The sequence below is a fragment of the Archocentrus centrarchus genome, chromosome 10 (genome assembly GCF_007364275.1).
Source record: "Archocentrus centrarchus isolate MPI-CPG fArcCen1 chromosome 10, fArcCen1, whole genome shotgun sequence".
Classification (NCBI taxonomy): domain Eukaryota; kingdom Metazoa; phylum Chordata; class Actinopteri; order Cichliformes; family Cichlidae; genus Archocentrus; species Archocentrus centrarchus.
The window spans coordinates 1,467,580-1,495,461 of NC_044355.1; the positions used below are offsets into that span (position 1 = coordinate 1,467,580).

General features: G+C 43.7%; 2 protein-coding genes across 4 annotated transcripts; both read right to left on the bottom strand.

The window, feature by feature from the left end:
* Positions 1–3,095: 3,095 nt before the first annotated feature.
* On the bottom strand, positions 3,096–5,115 carry exosc3 (exosome component 3). Its single transcript, XM_030739557.1, has 4 exons — positions 4,833–5,115; positions 4,335–4,484; positions 4,022–4,173; positions 3,096–3,886 (listed from the first exon to the last, which is right to left on the bottom strand). The coding sequence occupies exons 1-4, from the start codon at positions 5,055–5,057 to the stop codon at positions 3,679–3,681; spliced, it is 735 nt and encodes a 244-aa protein (XP_030595417.1). The 5' UTR covers positions 5,058–5,115; the 3' UTR covers positions 3,096–3,678.
* Positions 5,116–7,769: 2,654 nt separating this feature from the next.
* tgfbi (transforming growth factor, beta-induced) lies at positions 7,770–27,461 on the bottom strand. Of its 3 annotated transcripts, none has more exons than XM_030740137.1 (17): positions 27,239–27,461; positions 24,278–24,376; positions 15,699–15,763; positions 15,443–15,600; positions 15,169–15,333; positions 14,510–14,656; positions 13,362–13,503; positions 13,055–13,267; positions 12,576–12,713; positions 12,331–12,473; positions 9,969–10,105; positions 9,473–9,603; positions 8,989–9,113; positions 8,559–8,661; positions 8,413–8,480; positions 8,266–8,286; positions 7,770–8,191 (listed from the first exon to the last, which is right to left on the bottom strand). In XM_030740137.1, the coding sequence occupies exons 1-17, from the start codon at positions 27,349–27,351 to the stop codon at positions 8,144–8,146; spliced, it is 2,016 nt and encodes a 671-aa protein (XP_030595997.1). In that variant the 5' UTR covers positions 27,352–27,461; the 3' UTR covers positions 7,770–8,143. The 3 variants fall into 3 exon arrangements, with proteins under 3 accessions (XP_030595997.1, XP_030595996.1, XP_030595995.1); XM_030740136.1 differs by having other exon boundaries at positions 8,266–8,290; XM_030740135.1 differs by having other exon boundaries at positions 8,266–8,290; positions 8,404–8,480.
* Between the last annotated feature and the right edge of the window lie 421 nt (positions 27,462–27,882).

The window sequence follows — 27,882 nt, forward strand, 5'->3', positions numbered from 1 at the left end:
AGGGGTGATACGAAATGAGAAAACTGTGAGCTAACGAGCCAAAAATACGAGGCAATAAGGAAGTTGGTGGTTTCTGCACATTCAGCGTTTTCCAGCTTTCTTTGTGCTTCAGTGTCTGAGCGCGCCGTAGAAAAGGGGGCATCGTTTCTCTGCTTCCACACAAAATAAACCCACTGAGCTCAAACTCCACCAGAGACGTCATCAGAGGCAGAACATCATTAATGTGTGAATTCACAAGCTCATGTATTCATGAGGAGATAAACAAATATACAGCTTTTAAATTATTTTCTTTGTTTCATTCTCTTGTTTGTAGAGAAATCTAGTTCTGAGAATTGCCACTTTCCACTGCCCCCTGGTGGGTAATATGGGTACTGCAGGTACCCATATTCAGCTGCTCCAGCCTGGAGCCTGTCCCAGCTGCCACATCTGTGTAATATTTACATCTATAAAACCCAGAAATAATGAAACAAATCCACGACATTTAGACATTACATCTTACTCTTCAGTTTCTATTTAATTTTTTTAATTGCAGAAGATTTTCAGTTTGAAATGTGCTACAGCAGGCGGGTGGGAGGCTGTGATAATCATTTGTGTTTTTTTACCATTTACATAAAAATGTTGAATGTTGCTGTAATTTATTTAATTTATGGATGTTTTTGAAAAAAGCTGCAATAATGATCAAAATGTAAAAATGATTTTTGCACCATCAGGATGAAGCTGAGCTCCTCGTGTTGGAGCTGATCACAAAAAAAAAATGGCAAAAGTTTTGACGGTGGCACAAATTTAGTGTTTCAGACACTTTGAAGTTTCAGTTTTGATTTAATTATTTCTGATCAGGGTTATTATAGTTTTGGATTTTACATTATAGTTGAGTTTTAGTTGGTTTTCAGAGCAGTTTTGCTTGTTTATATTTTTGGTTTAATGCTTAGTTTTAGTTTTTCATACTTTGTCAGGTGCAAGAGTGACTATTGTGTAATAAAAATGTCACAAATGATACAGTTTAAAGAAATATATTGAACAACCAACTGTTCCCAAGACTGCAGCACACATGAACATCAACAGAGAGAAACAAAGAAAAACACGAGCTCCAAAACTCAATAGACTCTACAATAAACGCTACAATAGACTCTACAATAGAGTTCAGCGTCAGTGCAGCAGATTAACAACACCTACATGTGATGTGTAACATCAGAACACAGCAAATGTTTGACAAAAACAAACTGAACTCTTTGAAGGAGTCAAAGGTCAAATCCAGCTGCTTCCTGATGTTCTCACCACGTGAAGCTGCTTCTGTTGTGGAGCTAGCTTGGTTAGCTGCTCGCTAATAAGACTTGCAGGGTCTTTCACCGCCCTGAGCTCACACACTCACCCAATCTAACTGTGCAATATTATATTATTCATACTGAACAATATCTATCACTCCTATATTGTGTAATATCCAGTATTCATTCACTAAGTGCAATACTCACCATCTTCATTATTTTATCTATACACTTATTTTATTTTTTACAACTTATATATTTTCATACATTCTCTTATTTTCTGTATATTTTTAGAAGTTCTCATTTATATTTTATATTTTAGAGAGTTTGACTGATCAGGAGTGGCCCTCCAATCTCATTGTACATCCTGTATAATGGCGATAAAGGCATTCTATTCTATTCTACTCTATTCTATTCTTTGCGGCCTCTGTACACAACCTACAGAAGTGTCCGACGTCATGTCCGCATTTATGCTTGTGTAGCTGCATTGTGTGTTATTACCTTGTGGTCGTGTGCCGGTGTTTTATATGCGGTGCAGGCTTTTTGTTTCTCGCTCTTTGTGCTCAGTTTTTTTGGCTGCAAACATATTTGTTCCAGTTTTTTCACTTTCATTCCCTCACATCCATCCTGATAGTTTCAGCAGTCTCCCTCCAGGAATTTGCTGACGTTTGAGAGTCCTTATATTGATGCTTTGATTATTAGTCCTGATTGTTATTCCCTGACTGATAAATTCAAACACTGTGATCGTCTGTCATAAAGTGATCCTGATGTTTCTGTGTGCTTTTATGTGAAACATCTTTGCTTATGTTGGTAAACAGAGTGCAGTCAGCATGATTTATGAAGGGCTTATATATAAAATGCAGAAACAACCTGTTTTTCAACAATCTTTAGGAGTCTGTGTTATTGTACCTACATTATAATCAATCCAGAGCTTTTTGGCCACTTCAAATATCTTTATAAAACTGTGATGTCATATTTGTTGATTTCTGCAGCCTTCTGAGCCAGATTTCTGTTTAAAAAGACATTTTTAATGTCAATAACAGTTTTTACCTTCATAAAAACCAATATATAAAAGTCACTTTGCCAAAAACTGAGTGCAGCTTCCACCTTGTGATAGAAATGCTGTTTCTCACTCAAAATGACCTGAAATCATTCATGAGAGAGATGTTTGACATGTTTCACAGATTATAGGTCAACGAGCCATTTACAGCCATTTAAATACAGAGGATCACTTTTTGGCACAACACCGGAAACGCACAAAGACTGAACAGGTTAATCACATTGTGGCTGCGTGGCCCCCACAGCTGTCACGTTTCTCCAGAGGTGCGTCAGGTTAGCTCGTAGGATCAGAGCGGTTTCTGTTGTGCGCTTCTCAGCTGGACTTTGATGTTGGTTTTTATTCCTGAAAGTGTTCCTCACGTTTTCATCATCCACAACTCGCTTCTATCTGTGCTGTCGTCCTCAGAGAAACTCCATGTGGGACTCTGCTGCTTTCTCTGCAGACCGCTGCCATGACTTTGAGGACCAACACACACACACACACACACACACACACAGCTGCCTGACGGCGCTCCCAGCTTAAACTGGTAGAGCAGAAAAAATGATTTGATATCAATCCACAAGGCTTTTAAATAAAATGACAAACATGAAAACAAAGGTCATTTTATCTATAATTTCAGTTAGTTATCGTTTTTTCCTTTAATTATAGTTTTTATTTATTTCAGTTAATGAAAATGTTTTTCCAATTTGAGTCTTCGTTAATAATAACCCTGTTTCTGACTCGCCTCTTTGACACAGTGGAGAACAATCATGAGCATTTCATAATTTTCAAAGACTTTTATTGGAAATTAAATCAAATGTATGCACAGAGTCAGTATTTACAGACTTGATCTTCACAGCTGAGGTTCTCTGTGTGCTGCAGATCCATTCCTGCCTTATCAGCCCTCCAAGTGACCGACCACAGATCCTCAAACTCATTAACATCGGGCGAGTTTCTGCTCATCGATCTAAGCTTTTATCCCTTTTGCCCTGTGGCGTGGCGCTCCATCATGCTGGAAAATGCACTGACTCCTGGATCATTGGAAGAAGCTGGTCTTTAGTCAATCCTTCACTTTACTGAACATTAAGAATTTAAGTTTTAATACGTTTTTCAGATGATTTCCCCTACGCCCCCTCCCAGCTCCAGTTTATTTACCCTGACAGTCTGCCGTGTTTGTGGCTGTCTGATTGGCAGATTCTTTGACCGCTGTGCCACCAGAACATTCAGATTGTGTCTCATCGTAAAGCCACGGAGCTCCGTGTGATGTCACAGAGCCGAGGAGTGACATCACTGCAGCATTACACCTGGATCCCGGTCAGAAGCAACCTGCGCACCACCTCTGCTGGTTCAGAGATGGTCCTGGTGGTCTGAAGCGGTCTAGAACGCCCCCTGCTGGATCTTCCTGAACATCTGCTGCCTCTGCTGGGCTGTCATGGTTTCGGCGCTTTGCAGCAGGTTTGCGATGATCAGCGTCTGCTGCACGCTGGACGATTTGACCCAAGCGCGTCCGTTCATCCCAACCACGAGCTCACACGGGAAGAGCTGCTCGAGGTCTGAGCGGATGTCGCTGTGGGGGGCCAGCAGCCTGAAAGGGGGGGGAGGGACACAGGACTCAGTTTAGGCTGATTTAAAAGGACCTTACCTTGCTTACTTTGACTTTAAACACAAACACAAACGCTGGTGCCATTAGGTGAGCAGAAGGGGGCGCTGTGTGTGTTACCTTCTGACGAGTCCCAGAGACACTCTGAAAAGCAGACCTCCTGCTCCAAACACTCCCATCCCATTGGCTCGTCCTGAGCCGTCGATACACACCAGCTCCGGTTCCATGTCCTTATTGGCTATGAGGAACTGCGCAAACACGAGGTCACCTACCTGAATAGGTGACACACACAGGAAGGAGATAGAGGGAATCAAACCTAAAACTGTAGTTCACCCTTAGGCTTCTTTGTTGGTTTAGGATAATTTTAGAATCCTCCAGCTTTTTATTAAACGTCACATTTCACCCTCACCTAGCCCCCCCCTCAGAGTCTCACCTGTACATTGGGTCTGTTTCTTTTGGTCGCCCCTTCGAACGCCAGGTAGGACAGAGACGCCTGCTCGCTCCCTCCAAAGTCCACCTTGAAGATGTCTCCGGATTTGGCTGTGACGATCCCGATGATGCTCTCTCCTTTAGCTGGGACATACTGAGGACAGAGAGAAACACAGTCAGCTCCCAGCATGCACTGCTTCCATTCAGACAGTTTTATTACAGGCTTCTTTTGGACACTGCCGGACTCCCTTTAAACATCTAGATACTTGTAATTTACCCTGCTGTGGTTCATCAGCAGAGCGTTTCAGACCAAAAGCTTTCGGGGTTCTGCTCGGTGCTCTGAATAATTCGGGGTGGCTCTTGTTCACTGACAGAAACTTGAGTTGTCGCACTTCCGGCTTTCTGTCATAAATCAGCAGCCAGAGAGCAGAAAAACGGCTCCCGTCGGTTAAAGATATTAGCGGGAACCACACTGACTTTATTTCACTTTAATTTCTCTCACCCTTCTCTGCTGGGAGTCGATCCAGAACACGTTGGGCTCCTTGTGTCGCAGCACGCCGCTCTTACACACCACCAGCCGGTCCCCGCAGCGCCGAAGGCCCGGGCCGCACACCACCTTCTCCGACTTCACGGGCGCCGTCAGAGAGATGTTCTCTTCGGCCTCGAAGCAGAACTCATCCCCCGGCAGCAGGACCTCACCGACCTTCTCCTTCAAGCTGGAAAACATCCTGCCGCCTCCTGTTCAGCAACAACTTCACTAACAGGTTGCTGTTTTTGTTCTCCGCCGGAAGTAAACGACTATGAGACGCAGGAAACGACCAGCAGCGCCCCCTGTCGGTCAGGAGGAATTACACCGTTATCCTTGATTAAATGCGAAGTTTAAATCAAACTGATTACAAATTAAGAACAAAATCACTTTATAGCTTTATTTTATTCTGCAGATTGTACGATTAGATTAAAATATAACAAAACTAAAAACGGGATGAGTCTGAGAAAAAATGTCCAAGAGTGAATCAAAATTTTATGAATATATAAGTAAATAAATAGTGAAAAAAATGACCCTAATTTACAGTGAGGATCATTGTAGACCTAAATAAATAAAATAAAATAAAATAAATAAGTAGTTAAACAGAGGTTGTAATCTAAATTCCTTCACAAAAATACAGTTATGTCACATTATATAAATCATTTAAAAATCATTTGAAATTTAATTGCCATTTATATTTTATATTTTGGTGGTTTTCGTCCTCAATACTTTAGTCCAGTCGGCTTTTCTTTTCTGGCTTAATTTATGTATTTATGGGCATCACGTCTGGTTAATTTATCATTTATTTTAAAACTTTTTTAATTCAGTCACATTGGGGGGATTTCGGCATGTTTAAAATTGCTCCAAAGCGTCTCAATCGGATTTAAGTCCAGACTTTGACTCAAATGGAGTCAAAAACAGATGGACCTGCTGCTGTGTTTCAGATCATTGTCCTGCTGCATAACCCAAGTGAGCTTCAGGGCACAAACCAATGGGTGGACGTCCTCCTTCAGTTTCCTGGTAGAGCAGAATTCCTGGTTCCATCAGTTCCAGCAGCCTCAGACCATCACACTCCCACCTCCATGTCTGACTGTTGGTGTTCTTTAATGAAACCCTGTGTTAGTTTCTGCAGATGTAACGGGACTCAAACCTTCCAGAAAGTTCAGCTTCTGTCTCGTCAGTCCACAGAATATTTTCCCAGAAGTCTCGGGGATCATCCAGATGTTTGCTGGCAGATGTGAGACGAGCCTTTGTGTTCTTGTTGGTCAGCAGTGGTTTTCTCCCTGGAGCTCTCCCATGGAGGCCATTGTTGCCCAGTCTCTTTCTGATTGTTGAATCATGAACTCTGACCTTAGCTGAGCCAAGTGAGGCCTGCAGTTCTTTAGATGTTGTTCTGGGTTCTTCTGTGACCTCCTGGATGAGTCCTCGATGCTCTTGGAGTAATTTTGGTAGCCAGCCGCTCCTGGGAAGGTTCCCCACTGTTTTCTCCATGTGTGGATAACGGCGCTCACCGTGGTTCTCTGGAGTCCCAAAGCCTCAGAAATGTCTCTGTAACCCTTTCAGACTGACAGATGTCACTGACTTTGTTTCTCAGCTGCTTTCTGAGATCTTTGAGTCTGCTTCACTTTGTCAGACAGGACCTATTTCAGCAGCTCTGCAGTGATCAGGTCTGAGTGCTGAAACTCAGCTTTATAAAACATGTTAATCACAGTTAATTCATGACTTAACAAGTACTTGTTCACACAGAGTCAGGTAGGTTTGGATCGCTTTGGATACCAAACCCTAAAGTAATCACATTACAGCAGTAATGTGATTACTTTAGGGTTTGCTTTTATCTGACATATAGAGGATCAGAGGGCACTCTGGATGGACAGCTTCTCAGTTTTGTACTGTTATAAAGTTTTCAGGGAACTGCAAGATGTGTGAGTCTGGTCCAGGATGGATGCATGGATTCACAAACATCTGCAAACTGCAGAGAAAGAAGCTGCAGATGTTGGTGTTTCTTAACTGAATCTTCCACAGCTGTGAGACGGTCACACCAAGAAGAAGCCCAGAAACCGCCCTGATGTGTTTCTTGGATGGACTGATGTGCAGTGTTGAAGCCATTTTATCAGCTTGAACTTAAAAGTCTAAAACAAACATGCTGTCAGATGAGGGTCATGTGACTCCGTTGCACGGGGTCAGATGTTGTCAGATGGTTCATGTTGTTGTGCTGAGCTGAAGGTTTGAGTTAAAGAACTTTTCCACCCTCGGCCGGTTTCCTGTGCGGCGCCCTGCTGTGAGCAGCAGCTGTCCTCCATTACCTGCTGCTGTCACTCATCTCTACACGTGACACCTGAGCTGCAGCTTCAAACCTGCTCTGCATTAAAAGAAGCCAAACAAACAGAGCAGACTGACAGGAAGTCCCAGAGTCCACCGACACTAGCAAAATAAAAGGCTGGTAATTTAATAAAGTCAGAGGGAGAGCATGTTTTTAGAGGGCGAGGCCGTCCTCGCCGTTTCCCACATCCCTGCAGCCTGAAAGCAAAGATGATGAAGATGAAGCTAAATTACTGTCTTCATTTGGGCTCAATATGAGTTTGTTTGGTGCTTATGTCTGAAATTTGACCCTGATGGGAAACTCATGGCTGATTTTTGATGCCTTGGTCTCAGAGAGGTGTTCACTGCTTCACATTAAACTGGGTAAAAAGCAGCTCGGGTTTAAACCTGGATCACACCCAGGATGATGCAGAAATCACAAATATTAGAAGGATGGAGTCACAACCACTTTTACAGTTACAATCAATGATGTCTTGACTGCAACACGTGCTTCAACTTCACTTTCAAACAGAGACAGAAGGAAAAGAGACGTTCATATTTTCAGCTCTTAGAGATGGACGAGGTGAGGCTGAAGGACACACGGGGCCAAACGACTATGCTGTGTGGTCTCACTTTTCGGTTTTATTTTACAAAACACACACACACACACAGAAACCATCAGCTCTTTGTTGGGTTCGAGCTCCAACATGCTGCAGAACGACACGAGTACAAAACACACTTTACAAAACTCCACACTCTGAATTTGGGAAGTAAAAACGAGCTGTGATATATTTTTTACAGCACATAGAAATAACAACACGGGTTTGATAAAAAAAAAAAAAAAGTCTTCACACACATTTCTTCTTCTCCAGAAAATCGCGTTCAGATCCTCTCACAGCCTCAGCAGAGGATTTAACATGTGACCTTTCACCCTCTGGAGTGAGAACCTCTTCCTCTTCTCTCCTCTCGGCGGCGTTACTGCCTTTGGTTCATCGTCCTGCTGGAGCGGCTGTTGAGAACCTTCTGGAAGAGCTCGTCTGCAGAAACAGAGCAGATTCAGATCAGTGTGACCCGAAAAGGACCCAAACAGGAAGAAATCACAAACACTCACCGTTCCTGAAGCCTCTGGAGTCTGCCTGCAAGACACAGAGAAGGGCATTAAAACCAAGGGCTCATTCAGGGATCGGAGGAGGGCAAAGGTGAAGGTTTCAGATTGTTTGTCCAGGAGGTTTTAGTCATAAAGACAAACCTTTCTCACCCGTGAGGTGGCGGCGGCTCTGAGAGGATCTGCAGGCCCGTCGCTCTGCTCTCTGTCCACCTTCGGAGCTGCAGGCACACAAACGTCACAGCTTTAAAGCAAAGGTCCATATTTTATATGGTTAATGTTGCTAACGTGGGACTCACGCAGAGGTCGGATGACGCTGTTGACGGCGTGGACGATTCCGTTGGTCGCCATCAGGTCGGTGTCGGTCACGGGGATTTTGTTGACGTAAACCGTGTAGTTACGCTGCGACAGAGAGGATAAAATAAAAGTCACTGAGATTTGATGATTTAATGTGGAAAAATATCTGTGCAGAAATATGGTGATATATTTAAGATCAACACACAAAGTATAAGAAATTTAAAAAAAAATTAAAAAGTAGAACATAAATTTAAAAAATGAATAATAAAAATAAAAAAATTTATTCTAATTAATTTTAGGTAATTAAAAATATAACTAATAGAACTAAAACATTAAAACAAAAATCTGAAATACAGAAATAACATAAATATTGAATATTAAAAACAACAAAAATGTCTCTCATCATTGTTTGAATAAAGTTTTTGCACTGACCATAGCCAGCTCCAGCTTCTCCCCCTGCAGAGTCTGGAATCTGGTGTGAGAGGAGACCCCTCCGCTGACCACCATACCCTTCCCCAGGTGATACTTGAGCACACCTGACAGCTGCTGAGGGTCACCTGGTCCCAGAAACACAAACAGTTCTTACTGCACGTCCGATCTCATTTCACTCTTCGTGATGAGCTTGGCTCTAAGCCGCGCCTCCCTCTGCACGTGTTTGTAGCTGGCTGGAGTCTCTGCATGTCTTTATTAGGCTGGAAGCTGCTGCTGAGGTTTGTGCAGCAGATTAAGGAACACTCGCTGAGTCACACAAACGTTCAGGATGTTCCTCCCAACAAGCAGCAGAAAAATACCCACTGAGCAACAAACCACCTCTCAGTACAAGCTGCTGTAAAGATGCTTTACACACACGTGGCTGCAAACCGTGTGTGGATGAATTTGTGCACAAACAAACTGTGTGGGTCTAAAGGAAACTCACGCATCAGCCTGCTGAGCTCATCCTGCGGCAGCGCCCTCAAGGCCTCGTCGGTGGGAGCGAAGAAGGTGAACGGCTCCTGCTGGTTCAGGAGCTCGGTCATACCTGCTGTCTGGATGGCATTGACCAGCATGCTGAAACAGCAGTGACTTGTGTTAACTTTAATGGTGACTGCTGCACAACAACAGACTCACACTTCTCTTTGCTTTCAGTCTGTATGCTAAAGCAAACTAACAGCTTCCCCACTGTCATGATAATCTATGCTGACAGATTTATTGTGTTTAGACTCTTTTTTTATTTAAAGATAATGATGATAAATCTTTGGTTCAGAAATGTTAAGTTTAGATTTTTATCTAAAAAGACTTTATGGAGCTCTGTTTGTGCAGTTGGTGCTCTCTGCCTCTGGGGGGCACTGTAGAGTTATTAAATATTTTGCTGGGAGCTTCCTCGCTGTACTTTTCCATCAGATAAACATGATTCAGAGGGGACAGATCCTCACATGAAGCGGTCGTCAGCCTTCAGGACGTCCATGATGTTTCCCATTGGCGGAGTGAGGACTCTGTCCACTGTGAACATGGTGGCGTAGCGTCCAACTTTGTCGTGAGCAGCGATGCAGGCGTTCTCGATGCACAGGTTCTGTGAAGAGAAACGTGGAACACCTGAGAGTACTGCTGGGGTTACACAGACCGTACCTGCTCCTGACAGGTGCCGAGCTCTGGTTGGTCTGTCTGAACCAATACAGGTGGACCACAGGATACAGGAAGGTGTTCTACACTATAGATGGAGACTCCATCTTTTGTCTTCAGTGTTGATCTGCTTACTGAAATACAATTACTTCAAAGTCATGCTGTCAGCAATGAAAAAACTGGACAATTTTTGACCACATATACCCAACAGTGGGCTGTGGCATCAGAGAACGAGTTCGAGTTATTATTATGCTGTTCATGTGAAACTACTGACCAACTAAAGCTTCTTCTCTGCAGTGTTTGTTGGTCTGTGGAGGAAACCCGACCACAGGCCTGAGGGAATTTGTTCATGGTGCTGTCTCCAGGTTAACGGTCTGTATTATTGTATCGGTCTTATCCTTAATGTAATAATGTTGTAACATAGCCATTTAGACAGTTTTAGGTCCCCTTGATGTTAGGTAATACCTGGATCACACACACACACACACACACACACACACACACACACACACACACACACACACACACACACACACACACACACACAGAATCTGGAAAGACTTAGCCACTGTGGGAAGCAGGAAGCTTGATGTGGTCTGCAGAGTTCATTACTGAGCAGACAGCCACCCACAAACCAGACCTGGAACATGTGGAAATGAGCAGAATATGCCTCACATCTCGTGGCGTTATTGATCGTGCTCTGATCACAATCAATAACGCAACAGGTTAAACGCATCAACGAGTGAGGCGTCAGTGTGAGAGGCAGCTAATCAATTATCAAATCAATTCACTTTTCTGACATTAATCAGTTTTGTGACTTCACTTCTGTGCAGTCTGTTTCTGAGAGCCTGAGGAAACAACTGCCACATAAGAGAGGGACCCAACAAGGGGAGAACCAGGGTCAGGAGGGGGCAGACAGTGGATAACACAGGGCAAACAATGGCTGAACAGGGGGCCAAACAAGGGCTAGCAGGGGGCACATAGGAGCCAGCAAGGGCAAAACTGAGACAAAACAGGGGCCAGTGTGGGCCAAACAGGCTCCAAGTTATTAAGTGTAAGCCTGTGTAAGATCTGCACCTGATGACTTGAGAGGTCTCACTGAGTTACAGACTCTGAGCAGGTCAGAGATGTACTGAGATGGACCGAGAACGGACCCTTGAGGAACCCCTGGTTGAATTTTTATTTGTGCAGATGTAAAACTACTAATTGAAACATAAAAATATCTACCCTTTAGGTATGATGAGAACCAATCAAGAACCTGACCTGTTAAACCAAGTGAATCATGAGGCCTTTAGGCCATGATCAACAGTGTCGAAGGCAGCAGTGAGATCAAGCAGGACTAACACAAGTCAAACAAGTGCTGACAACAAACAGAAGGTACACAACATAAAGAAACTTCTGAAAAGCCAAAATGAAACTGACTGATGCAGGAAAGGAAGACGAAGAGGAGCAGGTATGACCAGTGAACAAAAACAATCTTCCTAATCTACCCAGCAACAGGTGATGCAGTCTGAGTGTTCAGCTCTGAACAGTCATAGGCGTAAGGATTTGTTGGATTTCATTTCTGACTTCAATGAACTTCAGAAGTTTAGTGGGCATGTTTCAAGTTAAAGTCAATAAAAACGGGGATTTCCATAGAAATTAAAACCAGTATCTCATTAGGAAATGGAAGCAGTTTAATTCCTCATGGCAGGAACAGACAGAGGCAGCAGCTCCATCACAGGCTCATTCATCGGGAGCAGCTTCCTGTTCTGACCTCAAACAATCACAAAGAACAAAACCACATGAAGGAGCAACATCTGCTGTGAGCGACCTCCTGATCCAGCAGAGAACCACCAACACTCAGTTCAGAGCGACTCATTCAGTAAGAACAGTCGGCCGGTCGGCTGTTCTGCATTCAGAATATTTAACTTGTTTCAGTTCCAATTAAAAAGTCTCACTGTTGGATTTCTCACACATGCTGAAACAGGATTACTTTGCTTCTTTACCCTGTGAGGTCCAAGTACTCCTAATCCCATCTGTACATTTCCAGAATTTGTGATTTTTGGCTGTTTAGTGACCCTAACACGGGGTTACGATTAATAACCACCACTGAGCCTGCAACACAAGGAATCTAAAAACTGTTTCTAACAAACTGTGGAACAAAACACCAAGTAAAGAAACATAACATCTTACTTTTCTGTAGACAAAGACTCTGAGTTTGAGGCCTCCCAGCGTCTCCAGCTCCTGCCCATGGTATAGAGACTTGGATGACAGCTGCTCCTTCAAGATGTGATTGCTCATTAATTTTTTCATGCTGGGAGTCATTGTCACACTTCCTGTTAGACACAAGGAAACATTGAACATTCATACCGATTTCTTCACCTATTTTCTCTGCAGGGAGTCAGGAAAGGTCATATGTTTTTAGGGACGCAGATTACCTTTGAAAGCATCGTTCAGAGGAGCAATCATGGTCAGAGCCTCAGATCCCGTCAGGTGGGGGGTCAGACCGGCTTCGACAAACAGCCTGGTCACAGTGGAAACAGATGAATCTTGAGCTAGCTCCAGGAGAGTTTTAGCTGCAAGAGGCAAAGAAGTTGGATAATTGCTAGTGCTTTTTTTTTGGCACTACCCTCATGTTTTCACAATGTGGACTTGCCAAAATCCAACAGTGTCCGTTTGCTAAATTAATGTTTACATTTACTGAGTTGGCTCCAAACTAACTGACAGCAAGTTAAAAAAAAAAAAAAGTTGCTGGCCAAAACAGATGGCCTGAAAAGTGAGTGCACACTTTTTGGCAGTTTTTATTTCAAAGCTAAGCTAGCAACATGGCACATTATTAAAAAGGTAACAGTAACTCATATTTGTTAGAATTTAATAGAATATAATTGGTATCACAGTCATCAGTTTGTCAGAGCACCTGAGTCAGGGATGAGCAGCTCGCTGATGTAGTGGATGACTCCATTGGTGCCCAGGTGGTCCTTCTTGGTAATGATGGCCTTGCCGTTCAGGGTCATCTGGTCTCCATCACAGCCGACCTCCAGCATGGTTCCCTGCAACGTTTCCATCGGCGTTCCTGACACGATCGACTCCGCACACTGAATGTTATTCAGGATGTGGTAGTTCAGCAGGTCTGGGGGGGAGGGGCACATGTCAGATCAGTGATTGAAAACCAGGAAATAAATCAGAGACAGACAGGAGGAGTCACAGCGCCTTCTGCCAGTCACCTTTTAGAGCTACGGGGTCTCCCAGAATCCTGTTGAGGGTCTCCCGAGGAATCTTCTCGAAGGCGTCGTTGGTGGGAGCGAAGACAGTGTACTGACCCTCGCTCTCCAGCATGGCGGTGAGACCTGCAGCAGCAAAGGCCATCTGAAACAGGAAATCAGAGACCCAGAGTGTAAACTGATGCTTATTCCATCAGAAATTATAACTACTGGGAGTGTTTGGGAACATGGAAACCTACTGCTAGGGTAAAGCTAAAACATTTCCTGTTCTTGACTGAAACAGGATTTCAGCTGCTCAACAGTTCAAGGCCACCTTTGTCACATTTTTGGTTTCATAGTGCTCCAGTTGTTTTCTGTAGGGGTGGATCTGGACTGCACAGGCCAGTATAGCACTGGGAGTCTTTTACCACAGACTGGATACTGGATACTGTTGGAACACGTGCAGAATGTGGTTTGGAATAAGAAAAATCTGAATGTCAGCATTTGTCACTCAAAAAATTTCATATTATTGTTCAGCAGTAATGTGACGTTCACAGATGCGAATGCAGTGTGCACTTATGCACACTTAGACTCTGGATATCGTTGGGCTGATGTGCCTTCTTGTTGTTGCGTGGAGGTCTGTGACAGTACCTCTGGAGTAGCAGCTCCAGTTAGTGGGGATACTGTTGTATTCAGGGTGCTGGAAAGGAAGTCTGACGGATTGTCAGGAGGTGTAGAAGGGTCGTGGGACTTTGATATCTTTAAATATATTTTGCTTATTTTTTTCACTTGTGATGCAGTATATTTTAATCATAGATTAGTAGATGATGGAATCAACAATTTACAGTGACAAAAGTTTTTCTTAAATTGCCAGATCATTTGCTCCAGCAGTTTTGGCTGAACTCTTCCCCATCTTCACTTCTGAAACCTTCAGCCTGTCTGGGACGCTCTTTTTTTATGCCCGATCATGTTACTAATTAACCAAATTACTTGTCTGAGGTTCCACAGCTGTTTTTTTTTTGTTTTGTTTTTTTTTAGCATTACACAACTTTTCCAGTTACTTTTGTTGCTCCTGTAACAACTTTATCCAAAAAGTTTTCTAGATGAGCAGATATAAAAAACCAGCATTTCTTGGTTGTGTTAATACTATCTTGTAAATTCGATGCACTCACACTCAGAGTCTCCAGGTCGTCGTTATTGTCGATGATTGATTGCATGTTGTTGGTGACGGCAATGATGACGCGGTCAACCACGTGCACAATGCCGTTGGTGGCATGTTGGTCAGGTTTGACCAGACGAGCACAGTTCACTGTCACTATCTGAAGAGATGAGAAGCAAATCTGTTAATGTCATCACACCACATGTAACCTTAGTTAATCTGATTGGTCATTAGTCTGAGATAATGTAGGCTGTCCAAAAAGGCAGAGCAAAGTTTTGAGAGATGAAAGGTGGGTTTATCAACATTTTGACCCGAACAAAGTCTCTTAAGAAGCATTGGGACACCTGCTCAGCATCTGCTGTGGAGTGGGGAAAGCAATAGCTTAGCCAGGCTGTTGACAACTACTGGGAGACCGGCGTAAACCTCTGAGTCCAGTCGGTCTGCTAATAAATGCTTAGATGTGGATGTCTCAGCTAATGATTCTTCTTGGGGTGGTTTCACAGGTATTCTGGCCAGCAGGGGTGCTAATGAAAAAGTAGCAGGGAAGGCTTTAGGAAGAAGAGAAGTAGATAAATCTCCTTCAACCACAGCCTTTTGTAAATTGATTTCAAATTGCTCTGGTTTGCATTCATGTTACTGTGAGGGCTAAACTGGACTCCTGTGCTCACTCACCCCATTGGTGTAGTGGTGTATGTGGACGTGGAAGTCCTGGTACATGGAGGGGAATGAGGATCCGTGCTTCAACTCCTCGGAGGTCAGCCGGCGATTCACCATGTGGTACTGAAGAGCATTCAACAGCTCGATGTTCACGTTGCTCACCAGAGCATCCAGGATCTCCTGCAGAGTGACGACAAACGATGCACACGAGTTAGCATAAGAACCGTGCCTGTTTGGCCCTCAGAAAGAAGCATGAGGTTACAGCGAGTGGTTGTGAGTCTGTACTGACCGTTGGCAGTGCTTCCCAGGCCTGGTTACTTGGGGCGAAGAAAGTGAAGCTTCCCGGACCTTCGATGCCCTCTCTGAGTTCGGCTCGGTCGGAGTACATCTGAGTGGTGGTGGCGCCGACCACGCCCAGAGTGTTGTAGATGTTCACAAGAGGCAGCGCTGCAATGGCACACACACAAACACACACAGCTGATGATTCTTGACAGTAAAAGTCCCACAGATGTTTTAGCCATGTTGAGTGGGGTCAGAGGTCATACCAGCAGGACAGCCCTTCTCTCCGGGAATCCTCTCATAACCAGGGCAGCACTCGTAGGTGATCACCCTGCAGAGAACACACAAAAACACACAAGAACATGAGGATCCTCGCGGACCCATGTGGACCTTCTTGTATTCCCTGATGTCAGAGCAGAGGCCTCCACAGGTCCCGTCGCGTCTTACTTCACGCTCCCGTTTCTCTATAAAATCTCAGCTTCCACGTCAGGAGCTCGTAACTCGTCTGTACAGTTTCTGCTACAGGATACTCGTAAATTCCTGTCTGAGCATAACTATGCTAATAAAGTTATGAGCTACAGGAGCAGACCTGAGACAGTCTGCAGGGAGTCCAACTGGTCCCATGAGATGAGAAACAAAGAGCTCCAGTAACCAGTGAGCCTTTCCCTGATGTTACAATGGAGTGCTGTGAGAGTTTGTGACATGCACAGATTATTATTGCAATACACACGTTCACAAGAAGTTATGACTGAACTGTTCATTTACAGCATCAGCACTTTATATGCCTAAAATACATAGAGGATGTTTTTGGCATGAGTATCATCCACTCATGTGTGCATGGGTACAAAAGACAGTGATGTACCCATCTGAATATGCCATCCATCTGTAGAAAGAGGTCTATACATCAGCTCTGATGAACTGCATTTTGTCTTCCACAACCAATGCATCAGAACCTGAAGACCACATTTGGAGAGTTTGCATCAGACAGCAGCCTGACATCACTGTGACCTTCCAAAGGCACTCCCCCTGGACACTCATTGGAGAGAGACGACGGTCAGAGGATCCATCGAGGCCACGTTGTTCCAGAAGAAGAAGAAAAAAGAATCGCTCTGCTGTACTGCAGCCAGTGTCATCCAGTGGGACAGATGAACACTGAATTTTGCTGACGACCCTTTCCTGAGCGCCCAAACATGACTCATTTGGACACAGAGTGGATGAGGTGAGTGACATGATGCACACAAATTATGGAAAAGAGCTGAAAAGCAGACAAGAGAAGGTTTTGTGTTTCTCTGAGTATTATGGATTCATAGTTTGAAGTCTGTTTTACCAGACCAGAGTATTTAATCACTGTCTGATTTCTTCCAGTTTCTCACTGACTGAAGAAACAGTGTAAGATGAATTAGAGCCCACACAGCAGTTTGGATGGTATTTTTTTTTGGACGGTTTTGCACCTAGTGGTCGCTCGGGGAAGTGCACCAGCTGAGCAGGATTTACGTGCACTGACTGCGGGACCAGGTGGACCAGGTGGAGGTCTGCTGGAAAAATCTCAGTGCCTTACTCCAGCTGAAGGCACAGGCGGGCTGCAATGAAGCATGCAGGCTGAAAGCAGCCTTCAGGACTTCCTGTCAAGATTTACACAATAAATGTAGCGCCGCCGTCTGGCCTCATAAAGCTCCTCTGAAGAGAGAAGGAGGATCAGCAACCAGACCAGACGTCTGATAGGAGACCTGCACCCGCCGCCAGGAAAAACACTAAAACTATCAGGAGCCCTCACCCAGCGCCCCACTTCCTGTCCACTACAAAATAAAAGGCCAGTGTGAAGAGAAAAGTGGTAACTCAACTGCATGTGTAAGCATCAGAAGTTTGAATGGTTCTGTTTGAGAAGATGAGATGATGCAGATTCAGCAGGCTGAACATAATTCTCCATACACTGCAGAGGCCACGCCCCAATAATGCAAACTTTATTTGCACAGGTTATAGTTATAGAAACATCCTCCCCCCAAACAGCTGTTACAAAGGGGAGTTATCCACAGAGCCCAAAGCAGTTCCTGTATCAGGCTGTAAACATGTTTATTTAACATGGGAGTCTGTGGGGACTGATGCACTGCTGGCGCCCCTGCTGGACGTTAGAGGAACTGCAGGTCTTTGATTCTTCCACATTGGTGTTTAGTTTGATTTAAAGCTGACGGTGGACTTCTGAAGCTCTTTTAAAGATGTTTTCTCTTTTCCTGCAGAGGTATAAAAGCACCCTCTGCTGTTTATCTGACCACTCATGTGGCAGGAGTGGAAAAAGACACTTTGTTAAAGCTTATTTCAAATTTATCCAACGATCAGATGCCAACCTGCTTCTATCAGATTAAACCGCCTCTGGGTTACATGACATGGGAACTGCTTCATCAAATCTTTCAGTGGTTAGGTTAGGACCACCGACCAGACGGTTCCCCATATTAACACTTAAACTGCCAGCAGATGGAGGTCTTATTTCTGCCTAGAGTGCTGCTCTCAGGTCATCTTACAAATAAAATAAAATCTACTTTAAACTCGGCAGACAGAAAAAGGAACCTCCCAGAGCTCCTGCAGCCTCATCACTGCCTCACTAAATGCAAACATGTGAAGATCATACTGATGGTGTGTGTGTTAACGTGCGCAAACACACACTGGACTGATTACCAAACCAGACGGAAACTCGAGTCCCGTTTGTTCTCCGCATAAATAAAGACGGCTGCTGCGGATTTCTGTCAAAACAAACCGAGCGAGGTCGCAGTAATTCAGCGGCTGGGGTCGAGCTGCTCCACGAACACTGTCGCCTCAACACCAGTCAGCAGAGCGTCGTCCTCCGGGCTGTCAGAGGAAGCTTCAAGCATGAACCCACCAGCCATGAAGGGCCTGGGAAAAGTTTCACCGGGGATTAGATGTCATTTCCAGAGGGGAAAAAGAAGGTGGACACTCCTGAGCACAGATTCTCTCTGAGAAACCTTCAGAGCAAAAACTGCTGAATTAAAGCCAGACATCTCAGCGTTTCACAAGCTCGATTACTTTAAGAGTGCAGTACATAAGAGCTCTACTTAATCTGAGGTTAAATGCCCTTTATTTAACACAATTTACTAAACCAAGGCCCTGTGAATGGTCTTGATTATTTTTAGAGAATTAGGAATACCCAAAAGCTACCAAAGGTCTCGTAGCCTGTAAAGGCTAAGCTTGGTAACCATGTTATACACATCTATGATGGTCAGTCGCTCAGCATTCTCATGGTTTTAGTTCCTTCAGTCAGTAGAACCTCAAATTCAACATTTGGAAAGTGTTAAAATCTGACTGTGTCTGATCCTGGTATCAGAATCTGGGTAAAAAGGGGAACTTTTAAATGCTCTAACTTGTTTTGAGCAGGCAGCTATCCCACATGCTGATACGAGCCACAAAATTTTACCCAAAATGCACTTTTTTGAAGTTTTTCCTGCGAATGATCAGAAAACAGATCAACCATCTGGGGCACCAGTGCTGGTTTCTGTTCCTTTACATCACAGGCATTAAGCTGGTGCAATGTTGCTGTGGAAACTGATACATCCCATCATGCTTATGTCCAAAGGTGGTTGTAGACGAAAGCGTGAAGAGCAACGCCCCACCACCTGTAGACTGAAGCACCTGGAGGTGGAGCTGGAGGAGTTTTTGTGAAAGCGATTTGCTGAATACTTTAGTTTTCATGCTGACACAGCACTACAGACTCCAGTCACCAGAAAGAGATTAAAAATACATTTACAGAGCTGAGGAGAAATCTCACCCAGCTGCTAAACTTTAAATGGCTCCAGGCTCCATCTCTGACCTCCGAGCCATCTTTTAGCGGTCGTAGACTGACAGAAAAATCTCTCCTCACAGTTGGACTCCAAACTTTTGACACGGTGTCATTTCGTTTTTGTTGTTTTAGCTCCTAAACTGGAACAAACTGAATGAACTCCCACAGTCTGCACAGCTGCTGGACTTCAGCTGAAAGCAGCCATTCAAAGCCTGCTGACCTGGAAAACTTTAACTCTTTTTACTGATCCTTTGCTCTGTATAAATAAAATGGTTCCTTAAGTGATGTTATTGTGAATTATGATTATTATTATTAGCAGTATGACCTAAAGTTTAAAAACAATCAACAATAAAACAAACAGATGTGGCGTCAGAGACAGAGGGTACTTTGACGTCTGGAGGGCTGAGGGGAGAGTCGGGGTTCGGGGGGGTGCTGTGAATTATGAGGGGAGTTATGAGTCTTCCTTCTGCTGACCTCTAACCTCCGGATCCTCCTCCACAGAAACCCACGGATCCAAAGCCACAGAGACAAAGACGGGACTGTGCGACTCAAATGCCCCCACCAGCATAAATCCAATTAAACTGTCAGAGATAAGAGCTCAGTGTTTCTACACCCACACTGTGGGTGTTGTACGATTTGTGTGTTGGGGCGTCAGGGTCCTCCAGCAGCTTCCCTTCCTGCGAACGCCCACAGAAACTCTCACTTCCTCTTTCTTTCCTCGCTGCTGCGAGCTGAAAGAATCTGTTTGTGAGAAACGTTCGGGCTGAACTGTGAGCTGCTTCAAGGCTGCGCTCAGCATCCTGAACACGAACTGAGAGGACACATTCAGGACAGGAAACGTACAAACATGCAGGACGAGCCTCACAAACGTGTGAATAAATATACAGAGGAAGCAGGAGAGGAGGCGAGACAGAAAGAGGAGGAGGAGGATCATCTTAAAAGGTGCGAGAGGGGAGAGGAAAGCAGACTGGGAGGTGAAGAAGATGAGGGAACAGAAACTAACTGAGAAAAATTAAAGTAGAAGAAAGAAGAAGTAAATGAACATGAACTGATGAATCACTCAGTTTGTTATGATGGCTGTTTAACGGCTGGAGCAGCCATTTCCACGGAAGTTGGCCTGACGATAGATCTGTGACAGAAACACCAACGTCCTCGGTTTGAATCCTCAGCCGATCAGCTGAGACTGGACTATCAGCCAATAAAGACAATAAATGAAAACAAAAGAATTTTCCGGTCTGTCTGATTCCCGATTATTGGAGCATCTGGGCTGGATTCAATCTAATCAAAGACACGAAGCGCTGCGTGTGCAGAGCTCACTGAGGTGTGATGGATGATGGAGTCAGGCAGGCCATTAATATATGGAAATAAGCTGATCTAATTTCCCAGATATGGCTTAAATAAAGTATTTCTCATTCTCGCTGTGATCTCAGTGCCAGCCGACAGCTCTACTGATGCCCGTCCACACATCTGTTATACCTCTGCAAGCTGCATTGCAACCCTCCTCTCTTGGCTCACTGTCACATCTGCTGCCACCAGTGCCTGCTCTGTTCTCTGACAGGGTCTCTGTGCTACTCATGGGAGGGCGGGGGGGTCCCAGAGCAGCGTTTTACCAGCAAATCTAAATCCCTGCAGATGGAAATCGCTTCTGACTACAGAGCTCCTTACAGCATCCACGCTGATGTCTGGACTAAAACAGAGCTTTCTATAACATTCACCACATATTTATTTGAAGGTACTTCGTTTGCCCCGAGCTACAGCTGGAGTCATTATTGTATTATTGTGCATTACTTAGATTAAAACAGGTGAAAGCTTCTTTTTGATTCAGCATTGTGTGATTGCTGCTTCATAAATAAACCATATCAGCGCGTTCCTGTTAAACCGTGCTGTCTGTATAAACATGAGTGAAAAACAAGCTTCCTGTCTCTTAAATCTTCCTCACACACCTTCACCTTCCTCGTGTTCACAGCTCTGCAAGGATGTGCTGCAGCCGGCTGCGTTTCACTCAAGAATGTGCACATACAAAGAGTATGGGAGGATTTTTGGATTTAGCAGCACGTTTCCTTCCAAACAGAAATCCGGATTTAAAGTAAAACTACATGCAGCGTTTAATGTTCGGAAAGGTTTTTCCTTCATAGGCAGAAGGAGGAGTTGGGAAGTAAATGCAGACAGTGGATTTCAGTGTTTTACAGTCAGAAACACGCAGCCACATTATTAATGAGGCAGCAGAAACCAGCTGTGCTGCAGATCTCATGCTGGACAGGATTAAAGCACAGCGCTGTGTCTGTCTATACCTGTGAGGACTAGAGTTTTAGACTTTGGGACTGATGATGTTTGTGATGTTAGGGCTGTTCAGGCTTGGGTTTTAGGGCTCACATTCAGCTTTAGGATGGGTCAGATGTACAGATGTGTGTGTTTCAGCCTGCAGACTCTGTTTCTCTGCACTCGTGAAGCTCAGGTTGGATAAAACTGCACTTTGGTGTTGGTTTTAATCCACATGTTTGTGGATGATTCAGGAATTACTGTGACCTGCCAGCCTGACCTCATGGCAAAACATGAAAGCCAAGAAAATCTGCAGTATTTATTCACGTGCATGGACGCGAAGCTTGAAAAATGTTTTGTGTTTGCATCTTGTATGTTTTTGAGATTACTCTGAGAAGAACCTGGCAACCAAGAAAATAAACTTTTGGAAAAGTGGCAACCGTGTTATTCTAACCCAAATGGTTACCTTTTTCTAACTCTGTAGCTGAGACATTAAGCCGGGCTCAAGAAGGTTCAGTGCCTAAATCTAACCGAACAAAAGAAGACAAAATTAAACTGCAAAATAAAACTCTGCTGGGGGAAAGCAAACCTAAATATAGTATAAAAATGATTGATTCTGTCATTGTTTTGGTTTCCAACCTTGAATCTGTTTCCGGCACTTTTTATGCATCCTGTCCAACACTCCCACTCCTAATTTCCCGGATTGTCTCAGTACAATGCTGTCCAGCTTTCTGGGCATTCCCTTGTTCCCAGTGTTCAGATTATTCCTTGGTTTCCTCGTGTATGATGTCTTGGATTTTTGCTTTTCACCTGAAGGGCTTGTTAATGATGGTACCTGACCTCCATGTCGATCAAAGACTTGGATTTTAAACTTCTACTTTGCCTTTTGTGTCCTGACTTTAGGTCTTTGCTTCCATGGACAGTTACAGATTCTTGGTGGGACTCAAACTCCACCTCCTCTCTTTGTGATTAGTTGATTCTTGTCTCCCCTGCACCTTTTTCTATCTTCTTGTAAAGTCTTTGTCTCCAGTAGTGTTTCTTTGACAGTCATTTATCGGTTGCGTCTTGTATTTCACTTTACTTCCTTTGTGTCTTGATTAGTTTCAGCTGTTCCTCACTCCACACCTGTTTCCTCTTCCCTTGATTGCTCTCAGTGTGTTTGTGTGTATATATTTGTGTGTATATATGGCCTCGGTTTCCTTTGGCGTGTTTGTCATCTCTGTGTGTGCTGCATGTGTCTGTCTAAGAGTTTGGATTTTGCTATTTTTGCTCAGACTTTGACCTAATTAAAGGTTCATTTTTATTTACTCTGTTTTGTCTGAGTCCTGCATTTGGGTCCTTCTAAGGTGTCCCACAGGATTCAGTTCGAGGTTCAGTTCTCTTCATAATTTATATTAATAACGTCTTCTAATTTTCAAGTCACTGTGATGTAAATTTATATGCAGATGATGCAATATTCTATCTCCCCCATTTTAATGCCGTCCAGGCTGTACGTAGTGACCTGAAACGTTCACTGAATCCAGGTTTTGGGTTTACTAAGGTTCACATTTTGACAGTACAAGGATCCAATATTCAGCACTTCAGAACAGAAAATAGAAAAGACACATGTGGGAATGTTGGTGGGATTTGGCCAGATGATGGCTACTTTTGGCTGCTCCCTTGTCACAAGAGGTCGCCACAGCGGGTAGCTCAGCATGGCGCACCAGCTATCCTTCCTGATGCAACCACAAAGGGGATTTGTGTCTCCGGGTGGAGCAAAACCAGCGACCTTTTACTTACCAAGCGAATATGTAACAGAAAATAAACTTAAAATAAAAATCTTAAGATACACCAACAAAAACTTTTGCACAGAAACAGAGCTACGTTCCCATGTTTTGTAGGACAACATTACTTGAAGTTGATTTTTTTCTGTCCTGGACCACAGTGTGATTTATAGGCAGGCCTCTGCCTCCACTCTTAAACCGCTGGGTGCTGTTTATCGTTCTGCTCTCTGGTTTATTACTGCCAATGGTTATAGCAGCCATCACTTATTTGGAAATGCTAGATGGTCTCTGCAGTCCTAAAGACATGATGTAAACATTTTACTGTTTATAAGGCTGGAAGCAGCAGTTTCACACCTGCTTTGTTCTTATGTTGTATCCTTATATGTCTTTAAATTGAGCTGGCCTCAATCATGTTTAAATAACTAATTTCCAAAAACTTTCTGGATGACTTTAAAAGCTAAACTCGCTTTCCAGAGGAGGAATAAGCATTTTTAATAAAAGCTTTATACATACACATCAAAGCACACCATCACTCCATTTTGTCCAGAGAGTTCACTGTTTCAGCCGTATTTGGTCTGGAATGAAGCTTCCAGTAGGTAACGTTGGAGGAATTCAGACTGGACTTCGACTCCAGTTTTAGACTCGGACTCAAAGACTTCAGACTCGGACTTGGAGACTCCAAAGAAAGTGTAAATGTTTGTATGTGTCCTTTAAATGAACCCTGAGATCAGCAGCAGAGTCTGAGCCTCGGATATAAACTGACTCTGAAGTTTCTGCTCATGTCTTTTCTTACTCTGAGGTTACGTAAGAGGCGAGGACACCTCCGGAGAAGGACATTCCTCTGAACACAAACTCTCTTTCCAGCAGAACTAAAGTCAGACTAATAGAGTCAGCATCAAACCAGACACAAAAATCTACTCAGAAACAGAGAGAAGACCAAAGGTAAGGAGCGCTCGACCTGTGCGCCGCTTTACGGAGAACTAAGAATGTATTTAAAATGGTTCCGATGGTAGAAAGCGCAGTGGGTGGGACTCACGTGGGTTTGCCGCAGATCTTTCGATGGTACCACTGTTTGCAGTTAGTGAAATATTTCTTGTTGGTGCCTTTGATCTGCTGCATGGCGCAAACGTTGGGTCTGAAGGAGAAGAGAGACAAAGAGGAACGTTTAGTTTAATATAAATGTTTGAAATTTATCTTCTTCATTTACAACACGAGGAGACAGTCGGCTTAAATAAACCGAGTGAGAGCAGAGACATGTAGAGGCTCTGTTAAAGGTCAAAGTCAGAGTCTCTGATCAGGTGGACGAACAGGGTTCATAGAACGGAGCACATTAAACCAAAAACAAGCAGGAGCAAAAGATCTGCTTAGAAAAACATACTTTATTTACTTCATGTCACCTCATGTCATACTCAAACACACACAAACACAGTGTTGTCAGGATGCAGATCGTTTCTTTGGGTATTGTTCTGTTTGTAAAGGGGCAAAAGTGAAGACAAACTGCAGCACAGAAGTTACAGCCTGACACACACGTGCACGCACACAAACACACACACACACACACACACACACACACACACACACACACACACTAATAAGCAAAACAATCTATACAATAAATCATGCAGAAATCCAAAGTATAAAGTGCAGGCAGAACAGTACGAGGCACAAACTGTAGTTAGATACAGGAGAAAGCAGATCATCCATAACTGAAGGCCCGATCTTTCTTTAACAACTGCTAAAATGATTAAAATGATCCCAGTCTGGATCCCGTTGGCGTTCTGCAGGTTAGGATTTTGTCACATTGTTGGCGCGAATAGAACAAAGCTGTTTATCCAAATGAGGATTTACGTAATGGCACCTTACAGTTCCCCCCGGTGGCTCCATGTGATGATATCCACGGAGCAGCCAGGAGGAAGAGGAGGAGGAGGAGGTCTGATATTAGGTAATTTTTCTGCCCGGAAACCGAGTAAGCCGCAGTTTTCTCGAGTGTTGTTTGAAGTTTGGTAACTAAGAAGGAGTTTGCCTGCCCTTCTTCCCTTCCAGCCTGGGCTCACGGCCAAATGTGAAGTAGCTCTGAAAATGTGAGCATCACTTTTCTTCACTTCAGTCCTCTGAGGATTTTTCTGTGATCCTTTTCTAAACCAACTAAACTCATAAAGTCAAAGTTCCTACAGAGAAGGAAAATTTGGTTTCACACACTTCAGTTTTTCCCCTTGTTTATATAATTTAATGAAGAAAAATCATAAATCTTTCAAAGATTGCCCTCTTCATAACTTCTGCATTTTTTCTGTGCAATGCCGGACGTCGGCTTCTGCTTTTTAGGATCCACCAAATGTCCTCAAAGACCAACTTCCAGCGATCCAGGAGAATCTGTGCATCTTCCAGCACGACGGAGCGCCGAGTCACAAAACAAAAGTCATCACTAAGTCCCTCAGATCCTGATCCCATCCAGGACTGCAGAAGTTCTGACCACTGTAAACAGTGACTCTTTGTATAAATAAAAGTGTTTCTATAATCTCAAACACTTTCTTATATTCCAGTTTATATTAAATTGTATTCAGTACCTGATTTTTGTGTTTTTATTTGCATTAATAAAAACATTTCATCATAAATTGATGCAGAAAAGATGCAAAACTCAGCAGAAATGAAAGAACTGCTCAAATGATGCAAACCTGATGGTTGGAGCTTTCTCGCTAACATCGTAGAGTTTTTATGAATTAATCTGAACTGAAGATAAAGAGTTAGAGCAGAACAGATCCACAGAGAACCCATCTCTCTGTGAGACCCTCACACAGACCGTTTCCTGTCTGTGAAGGAAGTTCAGCTGTTTAAACCCTGAAAGTACCCCCCCCAACCCTGGATATTAATGTTGTACTGCAGTACTTTACACAGAGAACTTTCTACAGCAGCACACAAAGAAGAATTCAGATCCTTCAACAAGAGACTGAGAACTTAAAATGACCTCCACACGGACATGAACCAGATCCCTGGATCCACACGGATACCTGAACCAGGTTAGTTTGTAATATTTTCTTCAGAAATTCAAGATGTCTCCTATTTTTTTCTTATTTCAATTTGATTTGCAATTGTGAAGCTTTGACACCGGATCTCCAGTTATGTCCCATCTCACTATGGTAAAGAATTCCCAGATCCAGATCTGGATTGACTCCAAAAGTTCATCAGTTCTGAGTTGGATTTCACCTCTAGGAAAAAATCCCTCACACTCCTTTAAGAGCTGCTCCCAAACACACACTGAACCAATCACGCAAGGAGATGAGGCAGAAACTGCCTTCAGAGAAAATGATCCGACATTCAGATTTGCTTTTATGTTTTTATTTAATCATCTCTGATCATTTAATGGTTTGTATATTGCTTGTATATCTGCAGGAGTGCCTTATCCCATAGGTAGTAGGTAGATGAGTGGTATACTAAGATCATCAGGGGGGAAAAGCCTGTTTTTATTTTTGAGAAGTGGCAAATCATTAAAAACTTCTTTATTCCATCACAAACATTCTCCATATGGAGCCATGAGCACAGAAAGGCACAGCTGTCAGACAGATGTGAGTTTTACCTGAAGTGTAAGTTGCACAACACAAAAAAACCTTCATTAAAAATCATCCAAACATTTGTTTTGATCTGCAGTCAATAATTATCTTCATGATTAATCGATAAACAAAAAGCTGCGGGTCGATTCCCAGTAGTCATCTTTTTATTTCTGCAGTAAAAATATTCGATACCCGTCATGTTCCTGCATACTGAAGTACTTTTACTTCCATACTCTGGTCCCAAAGCAGGACTTTTACTCGGCTACTTTAAAACTGGACAGTTTTAGTGCATTTACTGCAGTAACTAAAGGATGAGAGTACTGATGCTCCCACAGATGATCGATCACTCTCCGATCATCACTGCTGATCAGCTCAGTAACAGCTGAGGTTCAGACGGCACCGGGCGCGGCTCGGGTCACTTCGGTTCGGGAGAGGAAAAAAGAAAAACTCACCCGTGCGTCCGGCCTCTGATCCGGCTGTGCTGCAGGACCGCCTGGTAAGGAGACCGGGCCACGCACACGGTCAGAACCAGGGCCAGACCCAGGAGCAGCACGCACACCTTCATCTTCACTTTCTGGAGAAAAATCCCGCTTCTTCTTCTTCTTCTTCTGCTTCTGCTTTCTCCTCCTTCCCTCTCCGCGGCCCTCGGTCCCTGCAGGGACCGGGACAGTCCGGCTTTATAGACCGAAGAAAGAGGAGGAGGATGAGGAGGAGTGGCGAGGAAGATGGGGAGGGGCGCACCAGAGCAGTGCTGGCTGAAGAATCCTTTGTTGCGAGAGGAGTACTACTACAATACTGCAAAATTCTCCCCGAATAGCTGAAGTTGTGAAAGTACTCTGCAGAAACACGCAGCTGTTATTCTGATCATTCACTGATGATGATCGATTTATTTATGGATTACTCGTCATTAATGGATCGACTTTGTCTTCTATCGTGTTCCAATCAGTTACTTTATTTACACCGTACTGTATGAGCAAGTCATTATTTTATTATTATTGTTGCATTATTAGAGTTATTATCTTCCATCCATCCATCCATTTTTTTAAACGCGTATCCAGTTCAGGGTCGTGGTGGGTGGGGGGCTGAAGCCAATCCC

Excerpts from the sequence above, each read along its gene's own strand:
- exosc3 (XM_030739557.1), bottom strand. The coding sequence starts at position 5,057 with ATGTTTTCCAGCTTGAAGGAGAAGGTCGGTGAGGTCCTGCTGCCGGGG. Across the intron at positions 4,485-4,832 it reads TCGACTCCCAGCAGAGAAGG|TATGTCCCAGCTAAAGGAGA; the intron begins GTGAGAGAAATT and ends CTCTGTCCTCAG. Across the intron at positions 4,174-4,334 it reads GAAACAGACCCAATGTACAG|GTAGGTGACCTCGTGTTTGC; the intron begins GTGAGACTCTGA and ends TCACCTATTCAG.
- tgfbi (XM_030740135.1), bottom strand. The coding sequence starts at position 27,351 with ATGAAGGTGTGCGTGCTGCTCCTGGGTCTGGCCCTGGTTCTGACCGTG. Across the intron at positions 13,504-14,509 it reads ACGACCTGGAGACTCTGAGT|ATGGCCTTTGCTGCTGCAGG; the intron begins GTGAGTGCATCG and ends TTCCTGTTTCAG. Across the intron at positions 8,192-8,265 it reads CTCCAGAGGCTTCAGGAACG|ACGAGCTCTTCCAGAAGGTT; the intron begins GTGAGTGTTTGT and ends CTGTTTCTGCAG.